This window comes from Oreochromis niloticus, linkage group LG7 (genome assembly GCF_001858045.2).
Source record: "Oreochromis niloticus isolate F11D_XX linkage group LG7, O_niloticus_UMD_NMBU, whole genome shotgun sequence".
NCBI classification, from domain to species: Eukaryota; Metazoa; Chordata; class Actinopteri; order Cichliformes; family Cichlidae; genus Oreochromis; species Oreochromis niloticus.
In genome coordinates, this window is record NC_031972.2 from 25809113 (window position 1) to 25829820 (window position 20708).

At 39.3% G+C, this 20708-nt stretch overlaps 1 protein-coding gene across 5 annotated transcripts; it reads right to left on the reverse strand.

The window, feature by feature from the left end:
- Positions 1–969: 969 nt before the first annotated feature.
- Positions 970–20074, reverse strand: LOC109202814 (tropomyosin-1-like). 5 transcript variants are annotated; one of them, XM_025909354.1, is made up of 7 exons: positions 19699–19870; positions 19548–19594; positions 19124–19268; positions 18950–19026; positions 18635–18725; positions 18285–18497; positions 970–988 (listed from the first exon to the last, which is right to left on the reverse strand). In XM_025909354.1, the coding sequence occupies exons 1-6, from the start codon at positions 19726–19728 to the stop codon at positions 18360–18362; spliced, it is 528 nt and encodes a 175-aa protein (XP_025765139.1). In that variant the 5' UTR covers positions 19729–19870; the 3' UTR covers positions 970–988; positions 18285–18359. The 5 variants fall into 5 exon arrangements, with proteins under 5 accessions (XP_025765139.1, XP_025765136.1, XP_025765140.1 ...); XM_025909355.1 differs by lacking the exon at positions 970–988 and adding an exon at positions 14682–17646 and having other exon boundaries at positions 19699–20074; XM_025909352.1 differs by lacking the exon at positions 970–988 and adding an exon at positions 14682–17387.
- Between the last annotated feature and the right edge of the window lie 634 nt (positions 20075–20708).

The following is a 20708-nucleotide window of genomic DNA, read 5'->3' on the forward strand; positions in this document are numbered from 1 at the left end:
AGGTTGAGCAGTTTGGAGACAAAGTTAGAGATGCAGGGTTGAGATGGTTTCTGGAAAGGAGGGAAAGTGAATACACTAAACAAAGGATGCTAAAGATGGAGCAGATAGGCAGGAGGAAAAGAGGAAGACCAGTTAGCCTTCAAAAGCATGTCATATTTCAGCCTAACAGATGTAAAGATTTTTATTTTATTTTATTTTTTTTACAATTTTTACAACAAGAAGATTTTGTAGTTTGAACCACCTGTTCAGGTTTTGTATGCCATCTTTCACAACCTCAAAAGCACAGTCACCTTTTGTCTTCAACCTGGATCTTGTCACGGTCCTGGGTCGCTGACCCAGTGTTTTGTATTTTGAATTATTATATAGCCCTTTGAATTCATTATTTATCATTTCTAGTCTTTTGGTTCAGTGTTTTTTAGAGTTCTTCTTGTTTCCGTCTCTGTGTTCCATGTTTGCTCTGTTTACCCTGTCAGCCTAGTCCCCCTATCAAGTCCCTGTCTCTGTGTTATGTTTCCTGCTTTACTTTCACAGTCTGTGTCCTATGTTAATGTTTTCAGTTTTGCTTCCCCTTGCTCATGTTTGATTACTCCCAGCTGTGCTCTCCTCCTGTGCCTCATTTCCCTTGTTATCCCTCTGTGTATTTAAGCCCCGTGTATCATCCTCAATGTTTATGTTTCAGACTCCTTGTTCCCAGTGTTCAGGTTTTTGTAACGTTTTCTACTCTCCTCATGTTCTTTTGTTAGTTTAAGTCCCCCACCGTGCTCCGCTTTTGCTTGTGTTTTGTCGTGCACTATCAATAAACTCACTCACAGCTATGCTGTCATCAGTGCCTGCACTTGGGTCCACACTCCTCTCACCTCCCGATGATCTGCCTCGCAGATCGTGACAGATCTACAGCAAACAAGCCCTGATCAGCAGACCTCAGAGAGACGTTATGTATGGCTGTAGTAGCTCACTGATCTATGGAGGCATCTGACCATGGAGAGCTCTGAAAGTGATCACCAAAATTTGAAACAGTGTTACGAAGACAAAAGTGTGCACTTGTACTTTGTAGATGAGGGTGGGCGTGTCTGTTGCCCATCTTTTTCTTTTACATTTAAGTCTTTTATTGATTTTGCAACATACACTTAAACCTGTATAAAAGGGAGAAAAACAAAAAAACAAAACAAAACAACCCCCCCCCCCCAAAAACAAGAAAACTGCTGGTGTGCACCCCTGTTCTTACAAGTCTAAAAAAAGAGAAACTAACTAACAGAAACACAGAAATGGGCCAAAATGCCCATCCATTTTTCGTTTGGAATTGGTGCATTTAAATCTTTCTGCCACAAAGTTTTAATGTTCAAACATTCCCCACTTCTATTATCATTTACCAACCTATAAAAACATGATGCTGTGTGGTGCTCCTGAGGCATATTTATAAAATTTAGAGCAAGATTTTCATGTCCCCTTCTGAACTTCGACGTCTCACAATGTCTAATTTGCAAATATCTCCAGAAATTTTCCTTCCCTTCCAATTTGTATGTTTGAACAAGGTCTCTATAGGACATAAATTCCCCATCTTTAAATAAGTCGCTAATAACATTTATGCCATGAGACTGCCACAATTTCCAAAACACAATTTTTTTCCCTATACGAATAGCTGGATTGTTCCAAAGAGATGAGTAAAACTGCACATGAGGTGATATTTTAAGAATTCTATGTATATTGAGCCATACCTGGCTAGAGTGAAACAAAATTCGGTTCGTTGAAATGCAGCTTTGAGACAACATACCTTTTGGATCGAAAGGAGTATAAATCTCAGACTCTATACTTAGCCATTCCTGTCCGGCTTGATTTTTTCCCCAGTAATTAACCAATTTTGCCACCTCGAATGAGACTGAATATAATCTAGGATCGGGTAAAGTTAAACCACCCTTCTCTCTAGGAGCATATAATTTACTTAGCTTGATTCTTGCCCTTTTCCCATCCCACAGAAACTGCTTAATTAAGTTTTCATACTGTTTAAAGAAACCAGGCGGTATCGCAATTGGTAACATCATTACTACATAGTTAAATTGGGGAGCTATAATCATTTTTACAATATTTATTTTGCCCCACAATGAGATTTTTAATTTGACCCATTTTTCTATATTTGTTTTTATTTTTAGAAGGACTGGGTCAAAATTAAGTTGGGGTAGGTCCTCCATATCTCGGCCTAGCCTAATCCCGACATACTTCATCCCTCTAGGTACCCATTTAAAATGGAATTTTTCTACCATGTACGGATAGCATAGTGGGGATAGTGGCATTACTTCAGACCCCAGTTAATAGTATAACCTGACACCTCAGAGAACGCCTTTATGGTGTCTATTAAATGCGGCACTGATAAAAGTGGGTCTGTTATAATGGCAAGAATATCATCAGCATAGAGGAGGAGTTTGTGTTCCTGCTGCCCACCTATGACGCCTTTAATCTCCTTGTTTGATCTGATGCTCACTGCCAATGTTTGCCCATCTTGTTTTACCCATCTGTGGTGACGGCGTCTGCTGAATAAAAGTTTAGTCAGTCTGAATCAAAAAACTTTGTCTTTTGGGATGAAAGCATTATGTGGATACTGACGTTATTAGGTGGAAATGTTGATGTGTCATCCAACTAACCCCTGGAATCCCCTGCCCTAAACAAGCTGACTAAAATCATTACACCATCCTCAAGGAGGAAGGCACAAACTTGTCATCTCCACAGCCTGGGCGCTTCATACTCCTGACATCCGCTATCGTCTCTGCAGTCTTTAACTGAATGAAAATTACAGGAGCGACTTCTGTAATCAACAGTGTTTGTTCCTTTAAAGCCACAGACTGCTGACACTAACTGGTGAGTAATAGTGAACTTAAGGGTGCCTCATTAAAATTACACAAAGGTGGAAAGGAAAACAAGAGCAGCACATGTGGTGAATGAGTCAGGAATGTAATTATGAAAAGAAATGCAAAGGGGAAATTATCCATCCACATCCATTCAGATGGTCTACAGGAAGGGTGTGAAGGGTCCAGTGAAGGGTGACGCAGTTTCTGATGGTCACCTTTGTGATTGTTTTATCTGAGACACAAAACAAGAAGTAAATTGGAGACAGAGGATGTTTTTCTCTAATAAACAATTTTTAAAATTACTTAAGCAAGCAAGCAAGCACCCCCCCACACACACACACCTCAACATGGCTGCATTGTGAATAACTGGACGTTGCTCATCTTTTCTCTTTTCTCCTGAGCCAGGAGTTTGACATTAGTCATGTAAGTTCATCTATATGAGCAAAATATCACATGAGAAACAACATATGCTGACATTAAGGTGCATAATTATCATTTCACACGATTCTTATATGGGACTGTGTATAATAATGGCTATGATTCCTAAACAGTTCATGCAATGCACTTTTATTACACCCCTTGAATTAAAGCTGAAAGTCTGCATTTCATTTATGCCCATTTTAAATTATTCCACTCAATATGCCTGAAAATTTGGGTACCATTGAATATTTCAATGGAAAAAATAGCAAAATACCATAAATACCATAAAATCATCAGCCGACCTTCTGATCTTTGTTGGTAGAAGGAGCTATGTTTAAATTTCAGCTGCCAAATAAGTCCTGAGGTTTTATATCCAGTCATATATAAGTCTACATCAAAAACCTTCAGGGACTATGTAAAATATTCTGTGTCTCTTTATGTTTTCAGTTTGCGCAAAATGACCGTGAACCAGTAACAGACAAATGGGGCTAGTGCCCAGGATCTGTTATTGTACATATGTGATTCAAACTAGACAAACATCATGTCTCTTGTTGGGAATATTGAAAAGGATAACTGATAAATTTTATTTTGGTGAGCTTGGACAAGCATCGGACTCTGATTATGAGACAGTCACAGGAAAAAGAAGTGAAGACAAAGTGAAAAGAAGAAATGAGCCGCACCGCTCTGAAGGTGACAAAGTCAGAGCAAAACCAAGCGGGAAATTCACTGACATTTACGAAAGCTGCAAGCATGTACACAATACAGGGGACTGCTTGAAAAACATACAAACAAATCATCACAGTCTGCATACTGGAAGAAGGGAGAGAAGGGCGCATATTACACACACATGATTTCTTTAATTGTTTAAATCATATTGTCCAAAATCTGAGCAAGATCTGATCTAATGTAAAGGATAATGTTCCTAACCGCACTAGCAAATCCACCAAGAAACGACTCGAGGAGAAGATATCAATGGATATCCAGAATGCCTCTTACTCAAATCTTTTATTTTTATTTCTTTCAGAATTGTAGATAGCCAATATATGCAAGAAAGAATTTTGTAGTTGAGGTAATTTGAAATGGAGTAGCTGATGCCAGAAATTGAAGGAGAAATATGGAAGAAAAAAGTTAACCCTGCTAAAGACAGCTATACTAACATCTTTTTGTTATTCCCGTGTTTGGTTATTCTACTTTTATCTCCAGACACTGTCCAAAATATTACACAAGTTGTTTTTTTTTAAAGAAATCTAGAAATTTAAGAAATTGAGTTGATCTGAGCTTTTTGACACTATGCCACATTAAAAGTCACTTAAATCGCCCTTCTTCCCGATTCTGATGCTCAGTTTGAACTTCAAAAGACCACCTTGATCATGTCTACCTGCATAAATGCACTTAGTTGCTGCCATTGCTGCCAATTGATTGATCAGATATCCGTGTTAACAAATAGTTAAACAGATATGTTTAATAAAATGTACATTTATTACACGATTATTAATCATACACAGAAAACTGCCTCAGAAGTACTGATGTCTATCCTGTGAGGTATCTCAGGGTTCGTTATCTGATTAGAAGCTTTTAGCCATGTCTACTGCTGTTTCCCTTTCCCTTTGCTTACCCATTTATATTCTGCCGAAGTGCATGTATGCTTTGTGATTTTCAAGTTACAAAAAACTAAAACTCTTTTTTGTGACATGTTGTTGCATTATGTACAGAAGGTGAGTGCAGGGTTCAAAACGCTATAAAAGCTATCTAATACATAAGGAAACCTTGGCTCACCTTCTTTACTCTCAGACCCACTAAAGTTCAATTACTGAATAAAAAGCACAACCCCATTATTAGCACCCAAGACCCATTCTTAAATGGAAAATTAACAAAAATGCTACTTGCGTCACATCACAGCTGCCATCCTTCCTCAAGACATGCGTCACACAATCATATTAACTGAATTCCAAGTAATGCTTAAAATGGAGGGCATGATTCAAACACAATGGCCATTGACTTCAACTTGGAGGTTCACAAGGCCAGAGGATGACAAGGATCAATTAACTTTGACTGATGTGACTTGACAAGCGGTCATTTTGGACATCTTAATGCAGGGGGAGGCAACGGTGTATCTTTAAAGAGATATTGCAAAATTGCTAGGGTGAGTCGTAGTCATCATATTTGGAGCGAAAATACAATTTGAATGCTACATTAGCTAAATTATTTTATTGTTATTTAAAATAACAGTTACTCCCTGCAACCCGGAAATGTTCCTTTTTAAACGCTAGACATTTCAGTTTTGTTGGATAGAACTTTAAACAGATGCATGATTTAGAAAATGTCTTCATAACTCATCTTCTAATGTGAATTTTAGAGAAATCTATTAATATGAAACAATCTGTAAGGAAAGCCAGTAAAACACTACAGCAATGCAGAAACATGCATCCAACATTCACCCATGAGTCATCATCACAACGCAATTGAGGGCGCTCTGAAATTCAATTGCCAAACCTTTGCCATCGCTGAATATTATTAGTCATCATCGACCACATTTACAGCTGGGAGAGCGCGAGAAAATTAAGGGGCGGACCACACAACAAACGTTTTGGGTCTAAGTCAGATAATATCATTGGTTTTATGACAGTCACACATCCCACCTGGTACTCGGCGGCTCGCAGGCATGAATAAATCACAAGAAATTGGCAAAACAAAAAAAAAGAGGGAAAAAAAACATCCATCCTTTGTTTAAATGAAAAAACCCAAAAATAATGAGGGCAATAAAACATGTGGTCTCTGAACGGAAATGCAAGGATTTGAACTGAAGCCTGTGTCTCTGGTGTGATTCAAGGAGGGAAAAAAAACGAACCAGACTGACAAGACAGATGGTCAGGACAGATCGGGGTGAGTGATTACCCGTCTTTGTACCGCGGAGTATGCGGGCCATGCTCACAGGTACAATTGGTCCCATTAGCCCCATGTTTGCTTATTTGGGAATTTGATCAAAGATATATGTAGTCATTACGTCATCTGACATTTTGGTAAAACTATATAAAAATTACAAGTAATAAGATTCACACAAAACAGCTGCCACACAGTGAACGGAGGACTTACGGATCCAGCTTTTACTGGCGGTGTGACATCGGGTTTCTGCAAGCATCTGTGCAGAGAGCATGCTAACACAAAGCTACCAGAAAATCAAGAGTCACTTCACTGCTGGCACGACGTCGAATTTTGCTGTCTTGGAAAGCTCCTCATCCTCCAGCCAACGTGATCCGGCTGGAGGATGAGGAGCTATGAGGATGCTATGTTCTTTTTAAAAATGGAGAAAATAAAATTCAGAGTCAGAGGAAATGTTAGTAAGTTCTCACAGATGTGGCAGCCTTTTTATCATTTACTTCAATTCATTGAAAACACTAACAACAGACTAAACTTTAGTACCATGGGGTTTTCTTTTGTTCTGGTTTTGGGGGGGGTTGTTTTTTTGTTTTTTCTTTTCTTTTGTTCTCTGTGTGTGGGTTGTTTTTTTCCCCTTTTTTTTCTTTATTTTTATTTGATTTGTTTTATTGTTATCATCCTAATTTTAATGGCCTAATCTGTATTGAGATATGTCTTTGTATCGGTTGGTACTTGCTTTATTGGGCCTGATATGTCAACTTACATGTAAAAAAAAAAAGAAAAAAGAAGAAAATCAAGAGTCATGTTGAAACTAAGGGTATGCTAGTGGCGTTTGCTGTGAAATCTCTTTCGGCTGGCATTTGACTTAGTTTTGTGTTGTCGGCTTTTCATTAAAGCTTAAACACCAAATGAAAGGTCATATAAATGTCATGCATGACCTGCAAATGCTGCCGATATCTCATGTACTGTCTCATATCACACATAAAAATGTTCCACACGTGCGTTTGAGGTTTAAAGTAGCAGAAAAAATATTCACAAACGTGTAGATTTATATTTACACAAATATATGTAGACCTGTAGACGTGAAACTCCAATTTTACTCATCGCTTTAATTTTTACAAATTAAAGCCTCTTAAATCAGTGACTACAACTGCTCAAATGCACCTTCTCCAGTCACAGATGCCCATATTGATATCCATCATCTAATTAATAACAGTGCTAATGTACTCAAACAAAGGTTTGTAGAAACTTGCCCTAGCTCTTTGTGCTAGGTGGTTGTGAATCTAGCAGGAAAGCATGGAGCCAGCTCAGTCTTCTGCTTTCTGATTGGCTGATCTCTATGCGAAGCCCTCCTCCCAACAGCGCAGGAATTCATGAATTTGTGATTGTAGAGGGCTCATTGGAGCAGTTGCATTCACTAATTTTAGAGGTTGTGGTTGAAAGTAGCAAAAAGAATAAATGTGAGTATATTTTGAATTACAAGTGAGTAGCTCTCTGTATACAGGGAGTGCAGAATTATTAGGCAAGTTGTATTTTTGAGGAATAATTTTATTATTGAACGACAACCATGTTCTCAATGAACCCAAAAAACTCATTAATATCAAAGCTGAATGTTTTTGGAAGTAGTTTTTAGTTTGTTTTTAGTTTTAGCTATTTTAGGGGGATATCTGTGTGTGCAGGTGACTATTACTGTGCATAATTATTAGGCAACTTAACAAAAAACAAATATATACCCATTTCAATTATTTATTTTTACCAGTGAAACCAATATAACATCTCCACATTCACAAATATACATTTCTGACATTCAAAAACAAAACAAAAACAAATCAGCGACCAATATAGCCACCTTTCTTTGCAAGGACACTCAAAAGCCTGCCATCCATGGATTCTGTCAGTGTTTTGATCTGTTCACCATCAACATTGCGTGCAGCAGCAACCACAGCCTCCCAGACACTGTTCAGAGAGGTGTACTGTTTTCCCTCCTTGTAAATCTCACATTTGATGATGGACCACAGGTTCTCAATGGGGTTCAGATCAGGTGAACAAGGAGGCCATGTCATTAGTTTTTCTTCTTTTATACCCTTTCTTGCCAGCCACGCTGTGGAGTACTTGGACGCGTGTGATGGAGCATTGTCCTGCATGAAAATCATGTTTTTCTTGAAGGATGCAGACTTCTTCCTGTACCACTGCTTGAAGAAGGTGTCTTCCAGAAACTGGCAGTAGGACTGGGAGTTGAGCTTGACTCCATCCTCAACCCGAAAAGGCCCCACAAGCTCATCTTTGATGATACCAGCCCAAACCAGTACTCCACCTCCACCTTGCTGGCGTCTGAGTCGGACTGGAGCTCTCTGCCCTTTACCAATCCAGCCACGGGCCCATCCATCTGGCCCATCAAGACTCACTCTCATTTCATCAGTCCATAAAACCTTAGAAAAATCAGTCTTGAGATATTTCTTGGCCCAGTCTTGACGTTTCAGCTTGTGTGTCTTGTTCAGTGGTGGTCGTCTTTCAGCCTTTCTTACCTTGGCCATGTCTCTGAGTATTGCACACCTTGTGCTTTTGGGCACTCCAGTGATGTTGCAGCTCTGAAATATGGCCAAACTGGTGGCAAGTGGCATCTTGGCAGCTGCACGCTTGACTTTTCTCAGTTCATGGGCAGTTATTTTGCGCCTTGGTTTTTCCACACGCTTCTTGCGACCCTGTTGACTATTTTGAATGAAACGCTTGATTGTTCGATGATCACGCTTCAGAAGCTTTGCAATTTTAAGACTGCTGCATCCCTCTGCAAGATATCTCACTATTTTTGACTTTTCTGAGCCTGTCAAGTCCTTCTTTTGACCCATTTTGCCAAAGGAAAAGAAGTTGCCTAATAATTATGCACACCTGATATAGGGTGTTGATGTCATTAGACCACACCCCTTCTCATTACAGAGATGCACATCACCTAACATGCTTAATTGGTAGTAGGCTTTCGAGCCTATACAGCTTGGAGTAAGACAACATGCATGAAGAGGATGATGTGGACAAAATACTCATTTGCCTAATAATTCTGCACTCCCTGTATTTGCATAAATATCAAGCTGTAGGCCTACTTGTGGATATCTTTTCTGCTATTCCATAAATTAAAAAAATAAATTTTCAAAATACAATTTTTTTTTAATTAATGGATTTATTTATTCAAATATTCTTTCATTTTATGCTGCAGTTGCTCACATCACCATATAAAGAGTATATTTACCAGCATATAGGGGACAACCAACCAAAATTTAACAGGGGGACATTTTCTATTATTTAAAAAAAAATTAAGTAAAATCAAAAGAGTAAGTGCAATAATGCACTTTCTGACCACAGAAAACATGCTATAAACTAAAGCGCACAGCAAGACATTTACATTTATAAGTGTGTTCTTCTGTAAAGCGTCCTTGGGTTTCTTCAAAGGCGCTATACAAATACAAGTTGTTATTAATAATATTATTACAACAAAAGTCAGTCTTATGCACTGGGCTACCTTTACAGGCTACACAACAAAAAAGAACAACAAATAACTTACTATAAACTACACATGGTACACTTAGCTTTAACCATGCACAGACGGTACATTAGAATATGGCTAATGTGGACCCAAAATGCAGATTCAAAGTCAAAGTTAAAGTGAACAAAAAGCAAAGTACATAAAAAAATGAACTCATTCATCACAGATGGCAAAGGAAACACATGAGCTGACAACAGTACAACAAGACAAAGTGCTAAGGCAAACTGAGGCTTTAAATAGACACGTGAGGTAATTATGAAGTAATAAAAGTAATGCACAGCTGGGGAAAACAAGGCACAGGTGACAAGAATCAAACGATCAAGACAAGGGGGAAGTAAACTTAATACAGGGCACGAGATAGTACAGAGTGCCAAAATAAAGCAGGAAACAACAAGACACCTACAGGAGCACATTTAACAGACATGGAGACCACTGGAGGGCAGAAAAATCGAAGGTCATGGAATAAACTATAAAGAAAACTCGCTATAATAGCAAAGTACAAAAGGAGAAATAACCAACATCTAGAGTCTAGAATGCAAACACCAAAATGACCAGCACTAACAGCAGACCAACCAGAAACATAAAATAACTAGAGAACCAACTTCTGCCAAGGCAGCCTGCTCTCTGGGCACGATTTACTTTGAAGGGAATAATATTGTGTATTTTGCTCTGACCTGTCCCTAGGAAGGTCTGTGCGTAACAACCAGGCGGACCCAAAGATCCGTGCGTCAGCAGACGTGTACTGGGGACACTCAGTTTCCCTCCCTAATGAAGGTGTTACACAGCGAAGCCGTTGTAAAGCAGTGTCTTGTTATTAAATTGTGTGTTCATGAATCTTTACAGTAACTGCTAATTCTTTTGTCAGGTGAAGATACAAATGTTGCAAATGCTTCATGCTTCACTCATCATTGGATTATTTTTTCTATTTTCTATTATTTTCTTTAATGTTGGTTAAGTGATCCATACTCTATGACAGCCTCATGTAAAGAACGTGTAAAGAGACCATCCAGGTCTCTAACTGCTGTGAGTTTTCTGTGCTTGTATGAAACGTGTGCTGTGCATGCCATTTTGTGATCTACAGAGCCCCTTGTGGACATTTTGAGATAAGTGATTTACTATCTCAGCAAAAGTTGATGTTATTGCAATTAAAGTCAATTGTTTGTCTCCATTTTCTAGGAAACCACATTATCACCCACATGATTTCTGTCATGACTGCACAGAATTTAATTACTGCTGGAAAGAAGTTTAATGTAAACAGTGCTTATAACACGCCTGTGGGGCTTTATCACAGACAGTTAAGGAAACTCTCGGATTGTTGCACTCTTTCTGGCAGAAGACTTTGGCCAATTTGAATAACAAACCACAGCAAAAAATGCCACTGAATGGTCAGGTACAAGAGCTAGACTGAAAATGAGCAAAAAAGCACCCAAAGTCATATGAGTCTAATGTAAGATTGAAAAAGAAAAAAAGGGTTATCCCCTTAATCTATTTTGAATGAATTTTGAGCTTTTTGGATAAAATTGTTTGGATTTTTAAAAAAAGCTACTAGCAATGATATTTGAAGGGCACACAGGAATTCAGAATGATTTGCAGTGATTCACTGTGCAGCTCCACAGCAGACATAATCTTCTATACTATAAGACATTTATAAACAGCAAAGCCAGTCCTTGTTTCTCCTTTCAGCTATGCTGAAAGGTTACAAAAAATACAACAAAGCAGTTCAATAAAGATATATAAGTGGACAAAAAGTACTGGATTGATTAGAATGTAATCTCTTAGAAAAGGTGTGTTGAAAAATGACATAAAAATGTGTTGTCACTTCTTGTCACTTCTCTCCTCTAACTGCAGAGGGCGCTGCTGCTCAATTAGTGGAGACGGCTTTAGGAAACATTTCTAAAAGTGAGGCTTTGTTTTGTTTAAAACTAAAAACAAGCAAAAAAAAACAACAACAACAAAAAACAAACAAGTAAAAAAAGGCGTAATGAGGGAAAAGTAGAGGGAAGAGGGAGGTCGTTTTTCATCAGTTTGAGAGCAGAAGAAAAAATTTAAATGGTCACGGTAGCCAAGGAGTATCAACTCAAAAAAACTCAAACTAAAACCAGGCGAGAAGTCCCACTCAAATATTGTATGCACAGGTGCGACAGAGGTGCTCTAGCACCAACCATCAGAGAGATCACTCTTTTCATATCTTCTTATTAAATGTAGCTAATGTCCGATAAACTGAAATCTGGGACATTACTTAAACTCACTAATTTAATTAAGGGATTTGTTTTAAATTATAACGTAAAAAAAACAAAACAATACACAATGCAAGAAGGTTGTGCATGTAAATGTGCTGGCTGCTGTTTGCATGCTGTGTTCTCTGAGGCTGCTCCGGCTCCCTCTCACAGTCCAACAACTCGCTTTTTTAGGTTAATTGTCTATTCTTTTGGGAATTACAATCATCTATTGGGAATGTGATTCTGAGCGGTGAACTGTCAAGTGTGTACCCTGAGTTTTACATTATGGCAGCTGGGATAGTCTTCAACCCCCTCTCCAGCAACCCTTAAGTGCTTAAGAGGAAGGAAGAAGGAAAGGGAGGAAGGCAGAAGGAAAGGAAGGAAGGATAACTACACTTTATGATCTCAGCTGTGATTATTAAAGGTTTGTGCTTTCTAGACATTCCCTGTAATGGAAAGAGCAGAGGGGCACGGCACTGTGGAACTATCAAACAAAAGACCCCAGTGCTGATAAGGCAACATGCTGTCCATTACCACCAGTTATGAGGACATAAGGTAGGTGGAAAACTCATCTGATCCAGCCTCAGTCGCCCTAAATGAGAGTAAATGTGTTACTTTTCTTCAAGTCCTGTCATATTATTTTGTATGTACAAAAGTTTTAGAACAGAAATATCTTTATGCGTGCTTAATCAACCAGGTAAGGGAATCCCAAAATGTTGATTCTGTTCAGCTGGATGTAATGTTTTCAGTGGGAGAAACGTTTCATCACTCTTCCAAGTGACTTCTTCAGTCTCAGCTGACTGCATGTTACCCCAACCTTATAAACAGTACATTTGCACAATGACTCAAACTAGCACCACTGAATGAACAATGGGTTGGTAGGTCAGTTCCTTGATCATTACAATGCAAATTTGAATGATCATTGATCAATGACCATTGATCAAAGGACATGGTTACCATTCACAGAGATTTGGGGAATGGCTGCAATCACCGGATTGTAAGATGATGAAAGCACAGAAATATTTAACTTAAAAAGATAAATCCAAATAGATTAAATCACTGTTCCCATTTTTTTTACCTTCCTGAATTATAGCTACATTTTCAGGAGGGTAAAATTAGTACTTCTGTAATGGAAGTGCCCAAGGTGACTGAGAACCCATGATTGCAAGGTGACTGAGAAATGTTCCAAACTAAGAAATCATGTTTGTTAAATATGTGTAATTTATATGTTTTTTTATTTATCCTTCTCCTTTTCTGTGGTTTTTCTTTCTATTTGTTTTTATCTATTTAATCTTCTGTAAGGCACTTTGGTCCATTGTGGTTGTTTTGTGATTTGGAGGCTGCCTTTAACAGCCGATTACGTGACAGCCAGGCGACAAAGGCTGCTCCAAATGTGACCCACAAATGCATCCTCCTTTTACCTGGATTTGAACGATGATTCGGGTGTATCCCTCGTGGCCCACCCTATCCCAGGATTCATAGCAGTGGATAATTTTTTGATTTAAGCTTGTTCTGCAGCCACAAGAGATAGGCACCTTGCAGTCGACAAAATCCTCTGAATGCCAGAGTTTTCTAGAGTCAAATGTGAGGCCATCTGTCCGACAGCTAAAGCTTCTCTTAAATTAGGTCATGCAACAGGTTCATGACCCCAAGCACAGCAGCAGATCTACAGCATGGAAGTCCAGACCTCAACCTAACTGAAATGCTGTGTATAAAGGAATGCTTGCAAATGTCAATGAATTGAAGTTATTGCTGCTGACTGAAGGTTCTGTAAAATTCCTCAATCATAGAATGATTACGATATTGAACTGAAACAAATGCCTGAATCCTAAATTGCGGATATCCTATTATGGTGATCTAAAATGTAACACTAAATGTGATTAAAACACTAAAACACTGGACTCCTGGGCTGAACGACCGTGAGAAACACCAACCCGAGGAAAACACACAATACATGAGTCCATGACAAAGACAATTCATTCTTGAATGAAGACATTGTTCAGACACATTTAAAATGCAGCCAATTGTGTTTATTATTAAATTATTGAGGAAATAGAGAGGGGGGGGGTGTTTAAGAAGAGGGTAAATTAAAGGGATAGAAAAGAGGAAAGAGAGGACAGAAAACCCCAACAATCCCCTCTGAGCAAGCACTAGGTGCGACAGTGGATAGGAAAAACTCCCTTTAAAGGAAGAAACCTATGACAGAACCAGGCTCTAGAGGGGGCAGTCAACTGTCGGGACTGGTTGGGGGGTGAGGGTGAAAGAGAGAGAGGGGAGGGAGATGGGACAGTGTTTTTGCACTTCAAGAGGGTAAATTAAAGGGATAGAAAAGAGGAAAGAGATAGAGGACAGAAAACCCCAACAATCCCCTCTGAGCAAGCACTAGGTGCGACAGTGGATAGGAAAAACTCCCTTTAAAGGAAGAAACCTATGACAGAACCAGGCTCTAGAGGGGGCAGTCAACTGTCGGGACTGGTTGGGGGGTGAGGGTGAAAGAGAGAGAGAGGGGAGGGAGATGGGACAGGTGTTAGGGGTTAAAGGGAAATAGGGGAGGGAGAGGTGTCAGGTGGGAAAGGGAGGGGACAGGATTGGAGAGGTGAAAATTACGATGGAACAGAGGTGGAGGAAGACGAGGTGACATCAGCAGCAGAAAACGTAGAAAACGTAGAAAAAGCAGGAGTGTCCCTCCTCCAGAAGAAACGGAAGTGTTTTTTCTTCTTTTCCATGAGCTTTTCCACGAGCACTTTTTTCTCTAGGATGAGGGTTCTTAACTCATCGATCATTTGTGTATTTTCCTTCTCAAGTTTCCTGCATGTTTTCTCCACTTCTTCTAATTTGGCTTGTTTTTCTTCCAGCCTTTCTTTCAGTTCGTTACATTTTGCCTCCTGCATTAGCTTTGCCTTGTGCATCTCTGTATAACACTGTTCTAATTTGTTGTGCGTGTCTTCTAGCTGCTGACTTCTCTCGATTTGTTGAAGTGTACACTGCAGGTCTTTGTTTGTTTTCTCTAGTTGCTGCTTTAACATCTGCACCTCAGTGTTTTTGCACTTCAAGTTGTTGGAAAGTTCCTCAAGTTCTGTGTTTTTTCTCAGGATGTCATTGAGCTTACTCTGCATGTCTGAGCATTGTTTTTGCAGTGTTTTCTTTTCCCTCTCCAGTTCAGTTGTTTTGTTGTTCATTTTGTTATAACGTTCTTGCAGTTTTTGGTTTTTCCTCTCAAAGTCCTGGAGAGTTTGTTTTTCTTCTTTCTGCTTTATTTCCCGTTGTTCTTTGTCTTGAAGCAGCTCTTGATATTTCTGCAGTGTTTCATCAAGCTTTACCTGCTGCGCTCCGTATTTTTCCTGCATGCCTTGGAGTTGGCACTGCATGTCTCTCTGCTTTATGTCCAGCTTTTCTTTCTCTTCAAGGATTTCTTTATTTTTTTGCAGAGCTTCATCAAGCATTACTTGCAAACCTTTGTTGTGTTTCTTGATGTTCTGAAGGTCGCAATCCAGATCTTTCTCTTTCATATCTTGCTGTTCTTTCTCTTGTTTGAAATCCTTATTTCTTTGCACTGTTTTATCGAACTTTATTTTCAGCGCTGTGTATTTTTCCTCCACGTCTTCAAGCTTGCAGTCCATTTCTTTCTGTTTAATTTCTTGTTGCTTTTTTCTTGAAGCAACTCTTTATTCTTGTTCAGTGTTTTATCATGCCTTGCCTGAAGCGCTTTGTACTTTTCCTCCATGCCTTGGAGTTTGCGCTGCTTTACGTCCATTTGCTCTTTTTCTTGGAGGAGTTCTTTATTTTTTTGCAGAGCTTCATCGAGCTTTATTTGCAAGCCTTTGTTGTGTTTCTCCATGTCCTGAAGCTTGCAATCCGTATCTTCCTGTTTCATGGTCTGTTGCCCTTTCTTTTGAAGAAACTCAACCCTTCCTTTCAGCACTTTGTGATTTATCTCTGTGCCTTGGAGTTTTATGACCAGTTGTTTCTTCTCTTGGAGGATTTCTTTATTTTTTTGCAAAGCTTCGTCAAGCTTTACTTGCAACTCCTGAATCTTTTTGTCCTTTTTGTCCTCGTTTTTCTTCTGTTGGAGGACTTCTTCTGTTGGTTTTTCTTGAGCTTTATTAAGCTTTGCTTGGAGCTCAAAGATCCTTCCGCGCATGTCTAGGACTTCCATTTCTTTCTCCTTTTGAATATCTTCCTTTTCAACAAGCTGGCTGAACAATCTATGTACTTCAGCAGTCCTTCTCTCATATTCTTCTCTCAGGCACATAATCTCCGCTCGTTGTTCAAAAAAACTTTGCCAGACGTAATAGATGTACTCTGGCTGGGGCGGGTGTCGCGTATTGTGATTCTCCCTGAGATTTTTCTCATCCATTTCTTCCAAGCACATCTTCTGTACTTGAATATTGTCCTCTTGATCGCAAAGAGGAGCGCTGGGCTTTACTATTTCTCTTTTGTTGTGTTTTTTCGGAGACATGTTAGAATCTGTAAACAGTGAACAGTGACTCTGAAAAGGATCCAAAAAAGGCTTCTCTGGTGAGCGTTTGAATGCTGCAAACGTAAATGCTGCGAATAACAGACTAAAAGTTGTTGTGTCTCACTCCTATTTAAGGGTTTTTAGGATCAAAGGATCAAAGGATCAAAGTGGTGGTAAGATTCTAAATGTGGGTGATGTCAAAACTCTGTAAGCCAATGAGGTTGTCACATGACATTTGTGGGAGGGCATTTTTTACCTGGACAAATTATCAATAAAGTTTCAATCTCTGTAACAATGATGACAGTATAATTGTTATTGTTCAGCAGAACAACAAACAATTATATTGACAATTATATGTGTCCAGTATGTTGGCTGATTTTCTTTTACTTTTTGCATTTGAAAATAAAAGTTGTCCTGATTTTAACACCATTACAAGAAGTGTTGTTAATTATTCATTTTGAATCATAATCAGGTTACCACAAATTGTTATTCTTAGTACTGCATACTTGCAGTGAAGAAGTTGTCCTAACAGTCATCTTAAGTAAACTGCACTCAATTTTTCTGGAGGCAATGAGTTTGCATAGTTTTTTTGAGTTCTGGGAACTACTTAGATTTTACAGTGCAGTAGTTTGAACATTTGTAATAACATTTCTGCAAACTGGAACAAACTTCTCCTTTTCTAGAACTGTTGCTAACACTTATGACATGAAAATGAATCGAGATGGAGTGATAAATGTTATTTTTCTTGTTTTGTTTATATCTAAAGTTTAAAAACAAAAATAGAAACTGTTACCTGGACTGCCTCAGCCCAGGTGATGTAATATTAGCAGACAGAGGGTTTGATGTTGCAGAATCTTTGGAGCTGTACCATGCTGAACTGAAGAGCCCAGCTTTCACCAAAGGGAAGAACTAACTGGCCCCTAGATTGCCCAATCAAATCTCTTAATGCCATCAGCCCTCCCCTTCCTTCACTGTGCGCTCACCTTGTAGAAAAGAGTTGAGTGTGGAAGAAATGGCAAAAATGTGGAGCTGAAAAGCTAAGAGAGAAAAAGAAATTATAAATAAATCAACGTGTCAAATTAACTGACATGTTAGCTGTTGCAGCTCCTGCTGCATTTTATGTATCTATATTGTGTCTTTTTCATAATAAATAATAAAAAACATGATTTATCCTCACTGTATGAACATTCTTGGAGTCCTTGAAGTCTCGTCATGGTGAAGTTACTCATGTGATGCGATGTTGTTATAATGGTCCAGCTGGTGTGTAGCTATCATATTAGAGTTCTCTTTCTTCTTCTGATTTTATAACATTTTTGGTGATGGTGTCACATTTACAGTGGTTGCAACACTTGCACCTAAAGTGCCACCATAGTAACCACTGCATAAATGCAACACACTTGTTTTCTAACAGGAATCTGCAATCAGCCATTCCTTAAACTAAATCCTAACTTTGTCATTGAGCAAATTAAAAGAACAAAATCATGTTTGAACATAAACTGAGTATTTGCACGGACATGCTCAAATTCAAAGTCATCTTTTTGTCAAAAAAACATATGGACAGGTCATACACAAGAATTTGTAATTGCAACGCTCCCACGGCCCTCGGTGTACACTAAACAACATAAACATAAAAAGATACAAATAAAATAAAAGTCTTATATACTATACATTACAATAAAATCTTATATAAACGACAGTATCCAACACAATCCAGGGTCAGAGGGCCCGGTGGCGCCAGTGTTCGGCAGCCTCGCCTCTGTCAGTGCGCCCCAGGGTGGCTGAGGCTACAATGTAGCTTGCCATTCACCAGTGTGTGAATGTGTGTGTGAATGGATGGATGTAAAGCGCTTTGGGGTCCTTAGGGACTAGTAAAGCACTATACAAATACAGGCCATTTACCATTTACAATCCAACTGTTTGATGAGAGAAATCACCTGTTTTTCATAGAACAGCAGGTAAGCTGTTCTCTGCCGCTGCTCATCATTGACGAACTCATCATCGTATGTTAGTCAGCAGTGTGTGACGTGGTCTCTTAGCATGGCCCCCTGGCTACCACCGTGACCTGCTGGGGTACACGGCCTGGAAACTGGCTCATCTCTCTCATTGACTTCAGGACAACGCGGCTCATCATCTAAGGTCACCTTTTTCTTTGAGGAACACATCACCAGTTAGTTCAACCAAAATGGATGACATAATGAGAATTTGAGTGTCAATCCTAACATTCAGACTCCACATGTTCCTATAACATCTGTTCACGTGTCACACTCTGCTCTGTAGAACGTACCGTGCAGAAAAACAGCAGCGAGTTGGGAGGGCAGGAAACCTCTGTCTGGACACCAACGTCCTTGACTTCACATTTTTCAGTGCTGATGGTACTGTTATAGAAAGACACAAACAGTGCAATCACAGTGATGAAATTACAGGAGAAGAAACACAAAGCAATCAATCAGCTTTAAATAGGAACACAGTAAAAGGACCAAAACATCCTCAGACTGGCTGACGGGGTTAACACTGGACAAAACACAAAAGATTCTCCTTCATGATCCAAGAAGGAAGGAGTACCAGCAGAACTTGTTCAGACAGTAAAATAATATCGTACCTCTGTTGGGGTTCAGAAGGTGGCACGACCGTGTCTTCTGCCTTGTCTTCATTTTTGGGAAAAACCTTTGACTTTTTCTGCCAGTTACAAATAAATCCAGTTAAAAACAAATGATGCACAAATTCCTGCACCGTTTGTTTGTTCAGAGCTTATTCTCTGCAGTGGTAAACTCACCTCACAAAAAAGCCATCTGCGCCACCAGGAAGCCTTCTTTGATTTGTTCGTCTGAGCCTCAGCTGGAGGTGAGACTGGTGCAGAAGAGGTGGCTGGAGTGTCAGGGGCCACATGTTCATCTGTGAGATCCTTTCGTGCACTCACACTGGAAAGATAACAGAGAAGATCAGTCTGCTGTAATGCACTCAAACTGCCCTCAGTGCCTCAAGAAAGTCAGCTAAACCGACTGCATGAAGCTGTGGACTCCACAGAGGGAACAAATCTACAACTTACACAGTAAAAACTGATTCAGCTCAAATATTCAGACAAATATTTACTTTCAAATGAGAAAACTGTGCATGCATGTTTATATGTGTATTTATAAATGTATACATAAACATAATTTTAAACATAGTAAAAATGTGACAGAGAGCAAAGATCGTACTTTTTCAGTGGGTCCTCTCCAACACCCACAGTATCCTCCTTTATTATCTGTTTCAAATAAATCAAACAGCATGTGATTTAATAAGAACTGCTGCACAAAAACAGCATTTTTTTTTTAAAATATTAAAAAAACATGACAAATCAGGCTGTGCCTTTCTTCTTCTTAGAGTCCAGCAAAACATGTTTGCACTTTTGTTGTTTGAGCAAATAATCCGTAGAACTTGTAAAGGTTTTACAAAACACTTCGTCTTCTCTCTGCAATCTCCAACTCCGGTTTGCAAAAGTCTGAAAGTGTGTGAACTTACAGTCCTCAAAATGTGACACCTACAGAATGTGTTTGAGTTAGCAGGTAACAAACATAAACATGGTTACCATAGTGATAATAATAAACTTTATAATGTGTTGCTAACATTTTGGTTGTTGTGATGATTCAAATTTGTTCAGTAAACCTCATCAACATGAACATGTGTTGACATTGGCATATATTTGGATCTCATCAGTAGCGGTTTTAGATACGGGCGACACGGGCGGTTGCCCGGGCGGCATCGTGATGGGGGGCGGCATCACGGGCATCGGCAAAAAAAAAAAAAAAAAATGCTCGTACTCATGCTGCTCCGACGGCAGCCAGCGCATATTGGGAATGTCATAGGCACCGATCGGTTTTCTATCGCCCATTTGATGGGAGTAAGGGCGCCCTCCGTTTGCGAGGTGCGCCTGCTGCTTGCGGCACAGGGAGGGGAGGGCGGGGCGGCGGGGGATTCTCTGGCTGGCTGGAGCAGCATCTAATAACCAACTCGCAAAATAAAACAAAATAAAAACAAAACAACAAACACGAAAACACCGGACATTATGATACAGACTTATAATTTGCACTGATGTTTTTTCGAAATTCTATACACGAAAACTGAGCGCGAGAGCCCTCGGTGCGCCTGCGCGCTGCTGAAGTCAAAGTAAACTTTATTGTCATCTCCACTACATACAGTCCAGTATATAGAGAGACCGTCTCTCTTAGAAAAGGATCCTGGTGTTATTTGTCTCTCAGAAACAGTTCATAACTTCCCTTCAACTCATTCATGTCACCTAAAAGGTAAACCTGTTTCTACACCACCTGTTCAGCTCTGATGATTCAGTAAGGACATCTCCTGGTTTCATCTTCATGTTT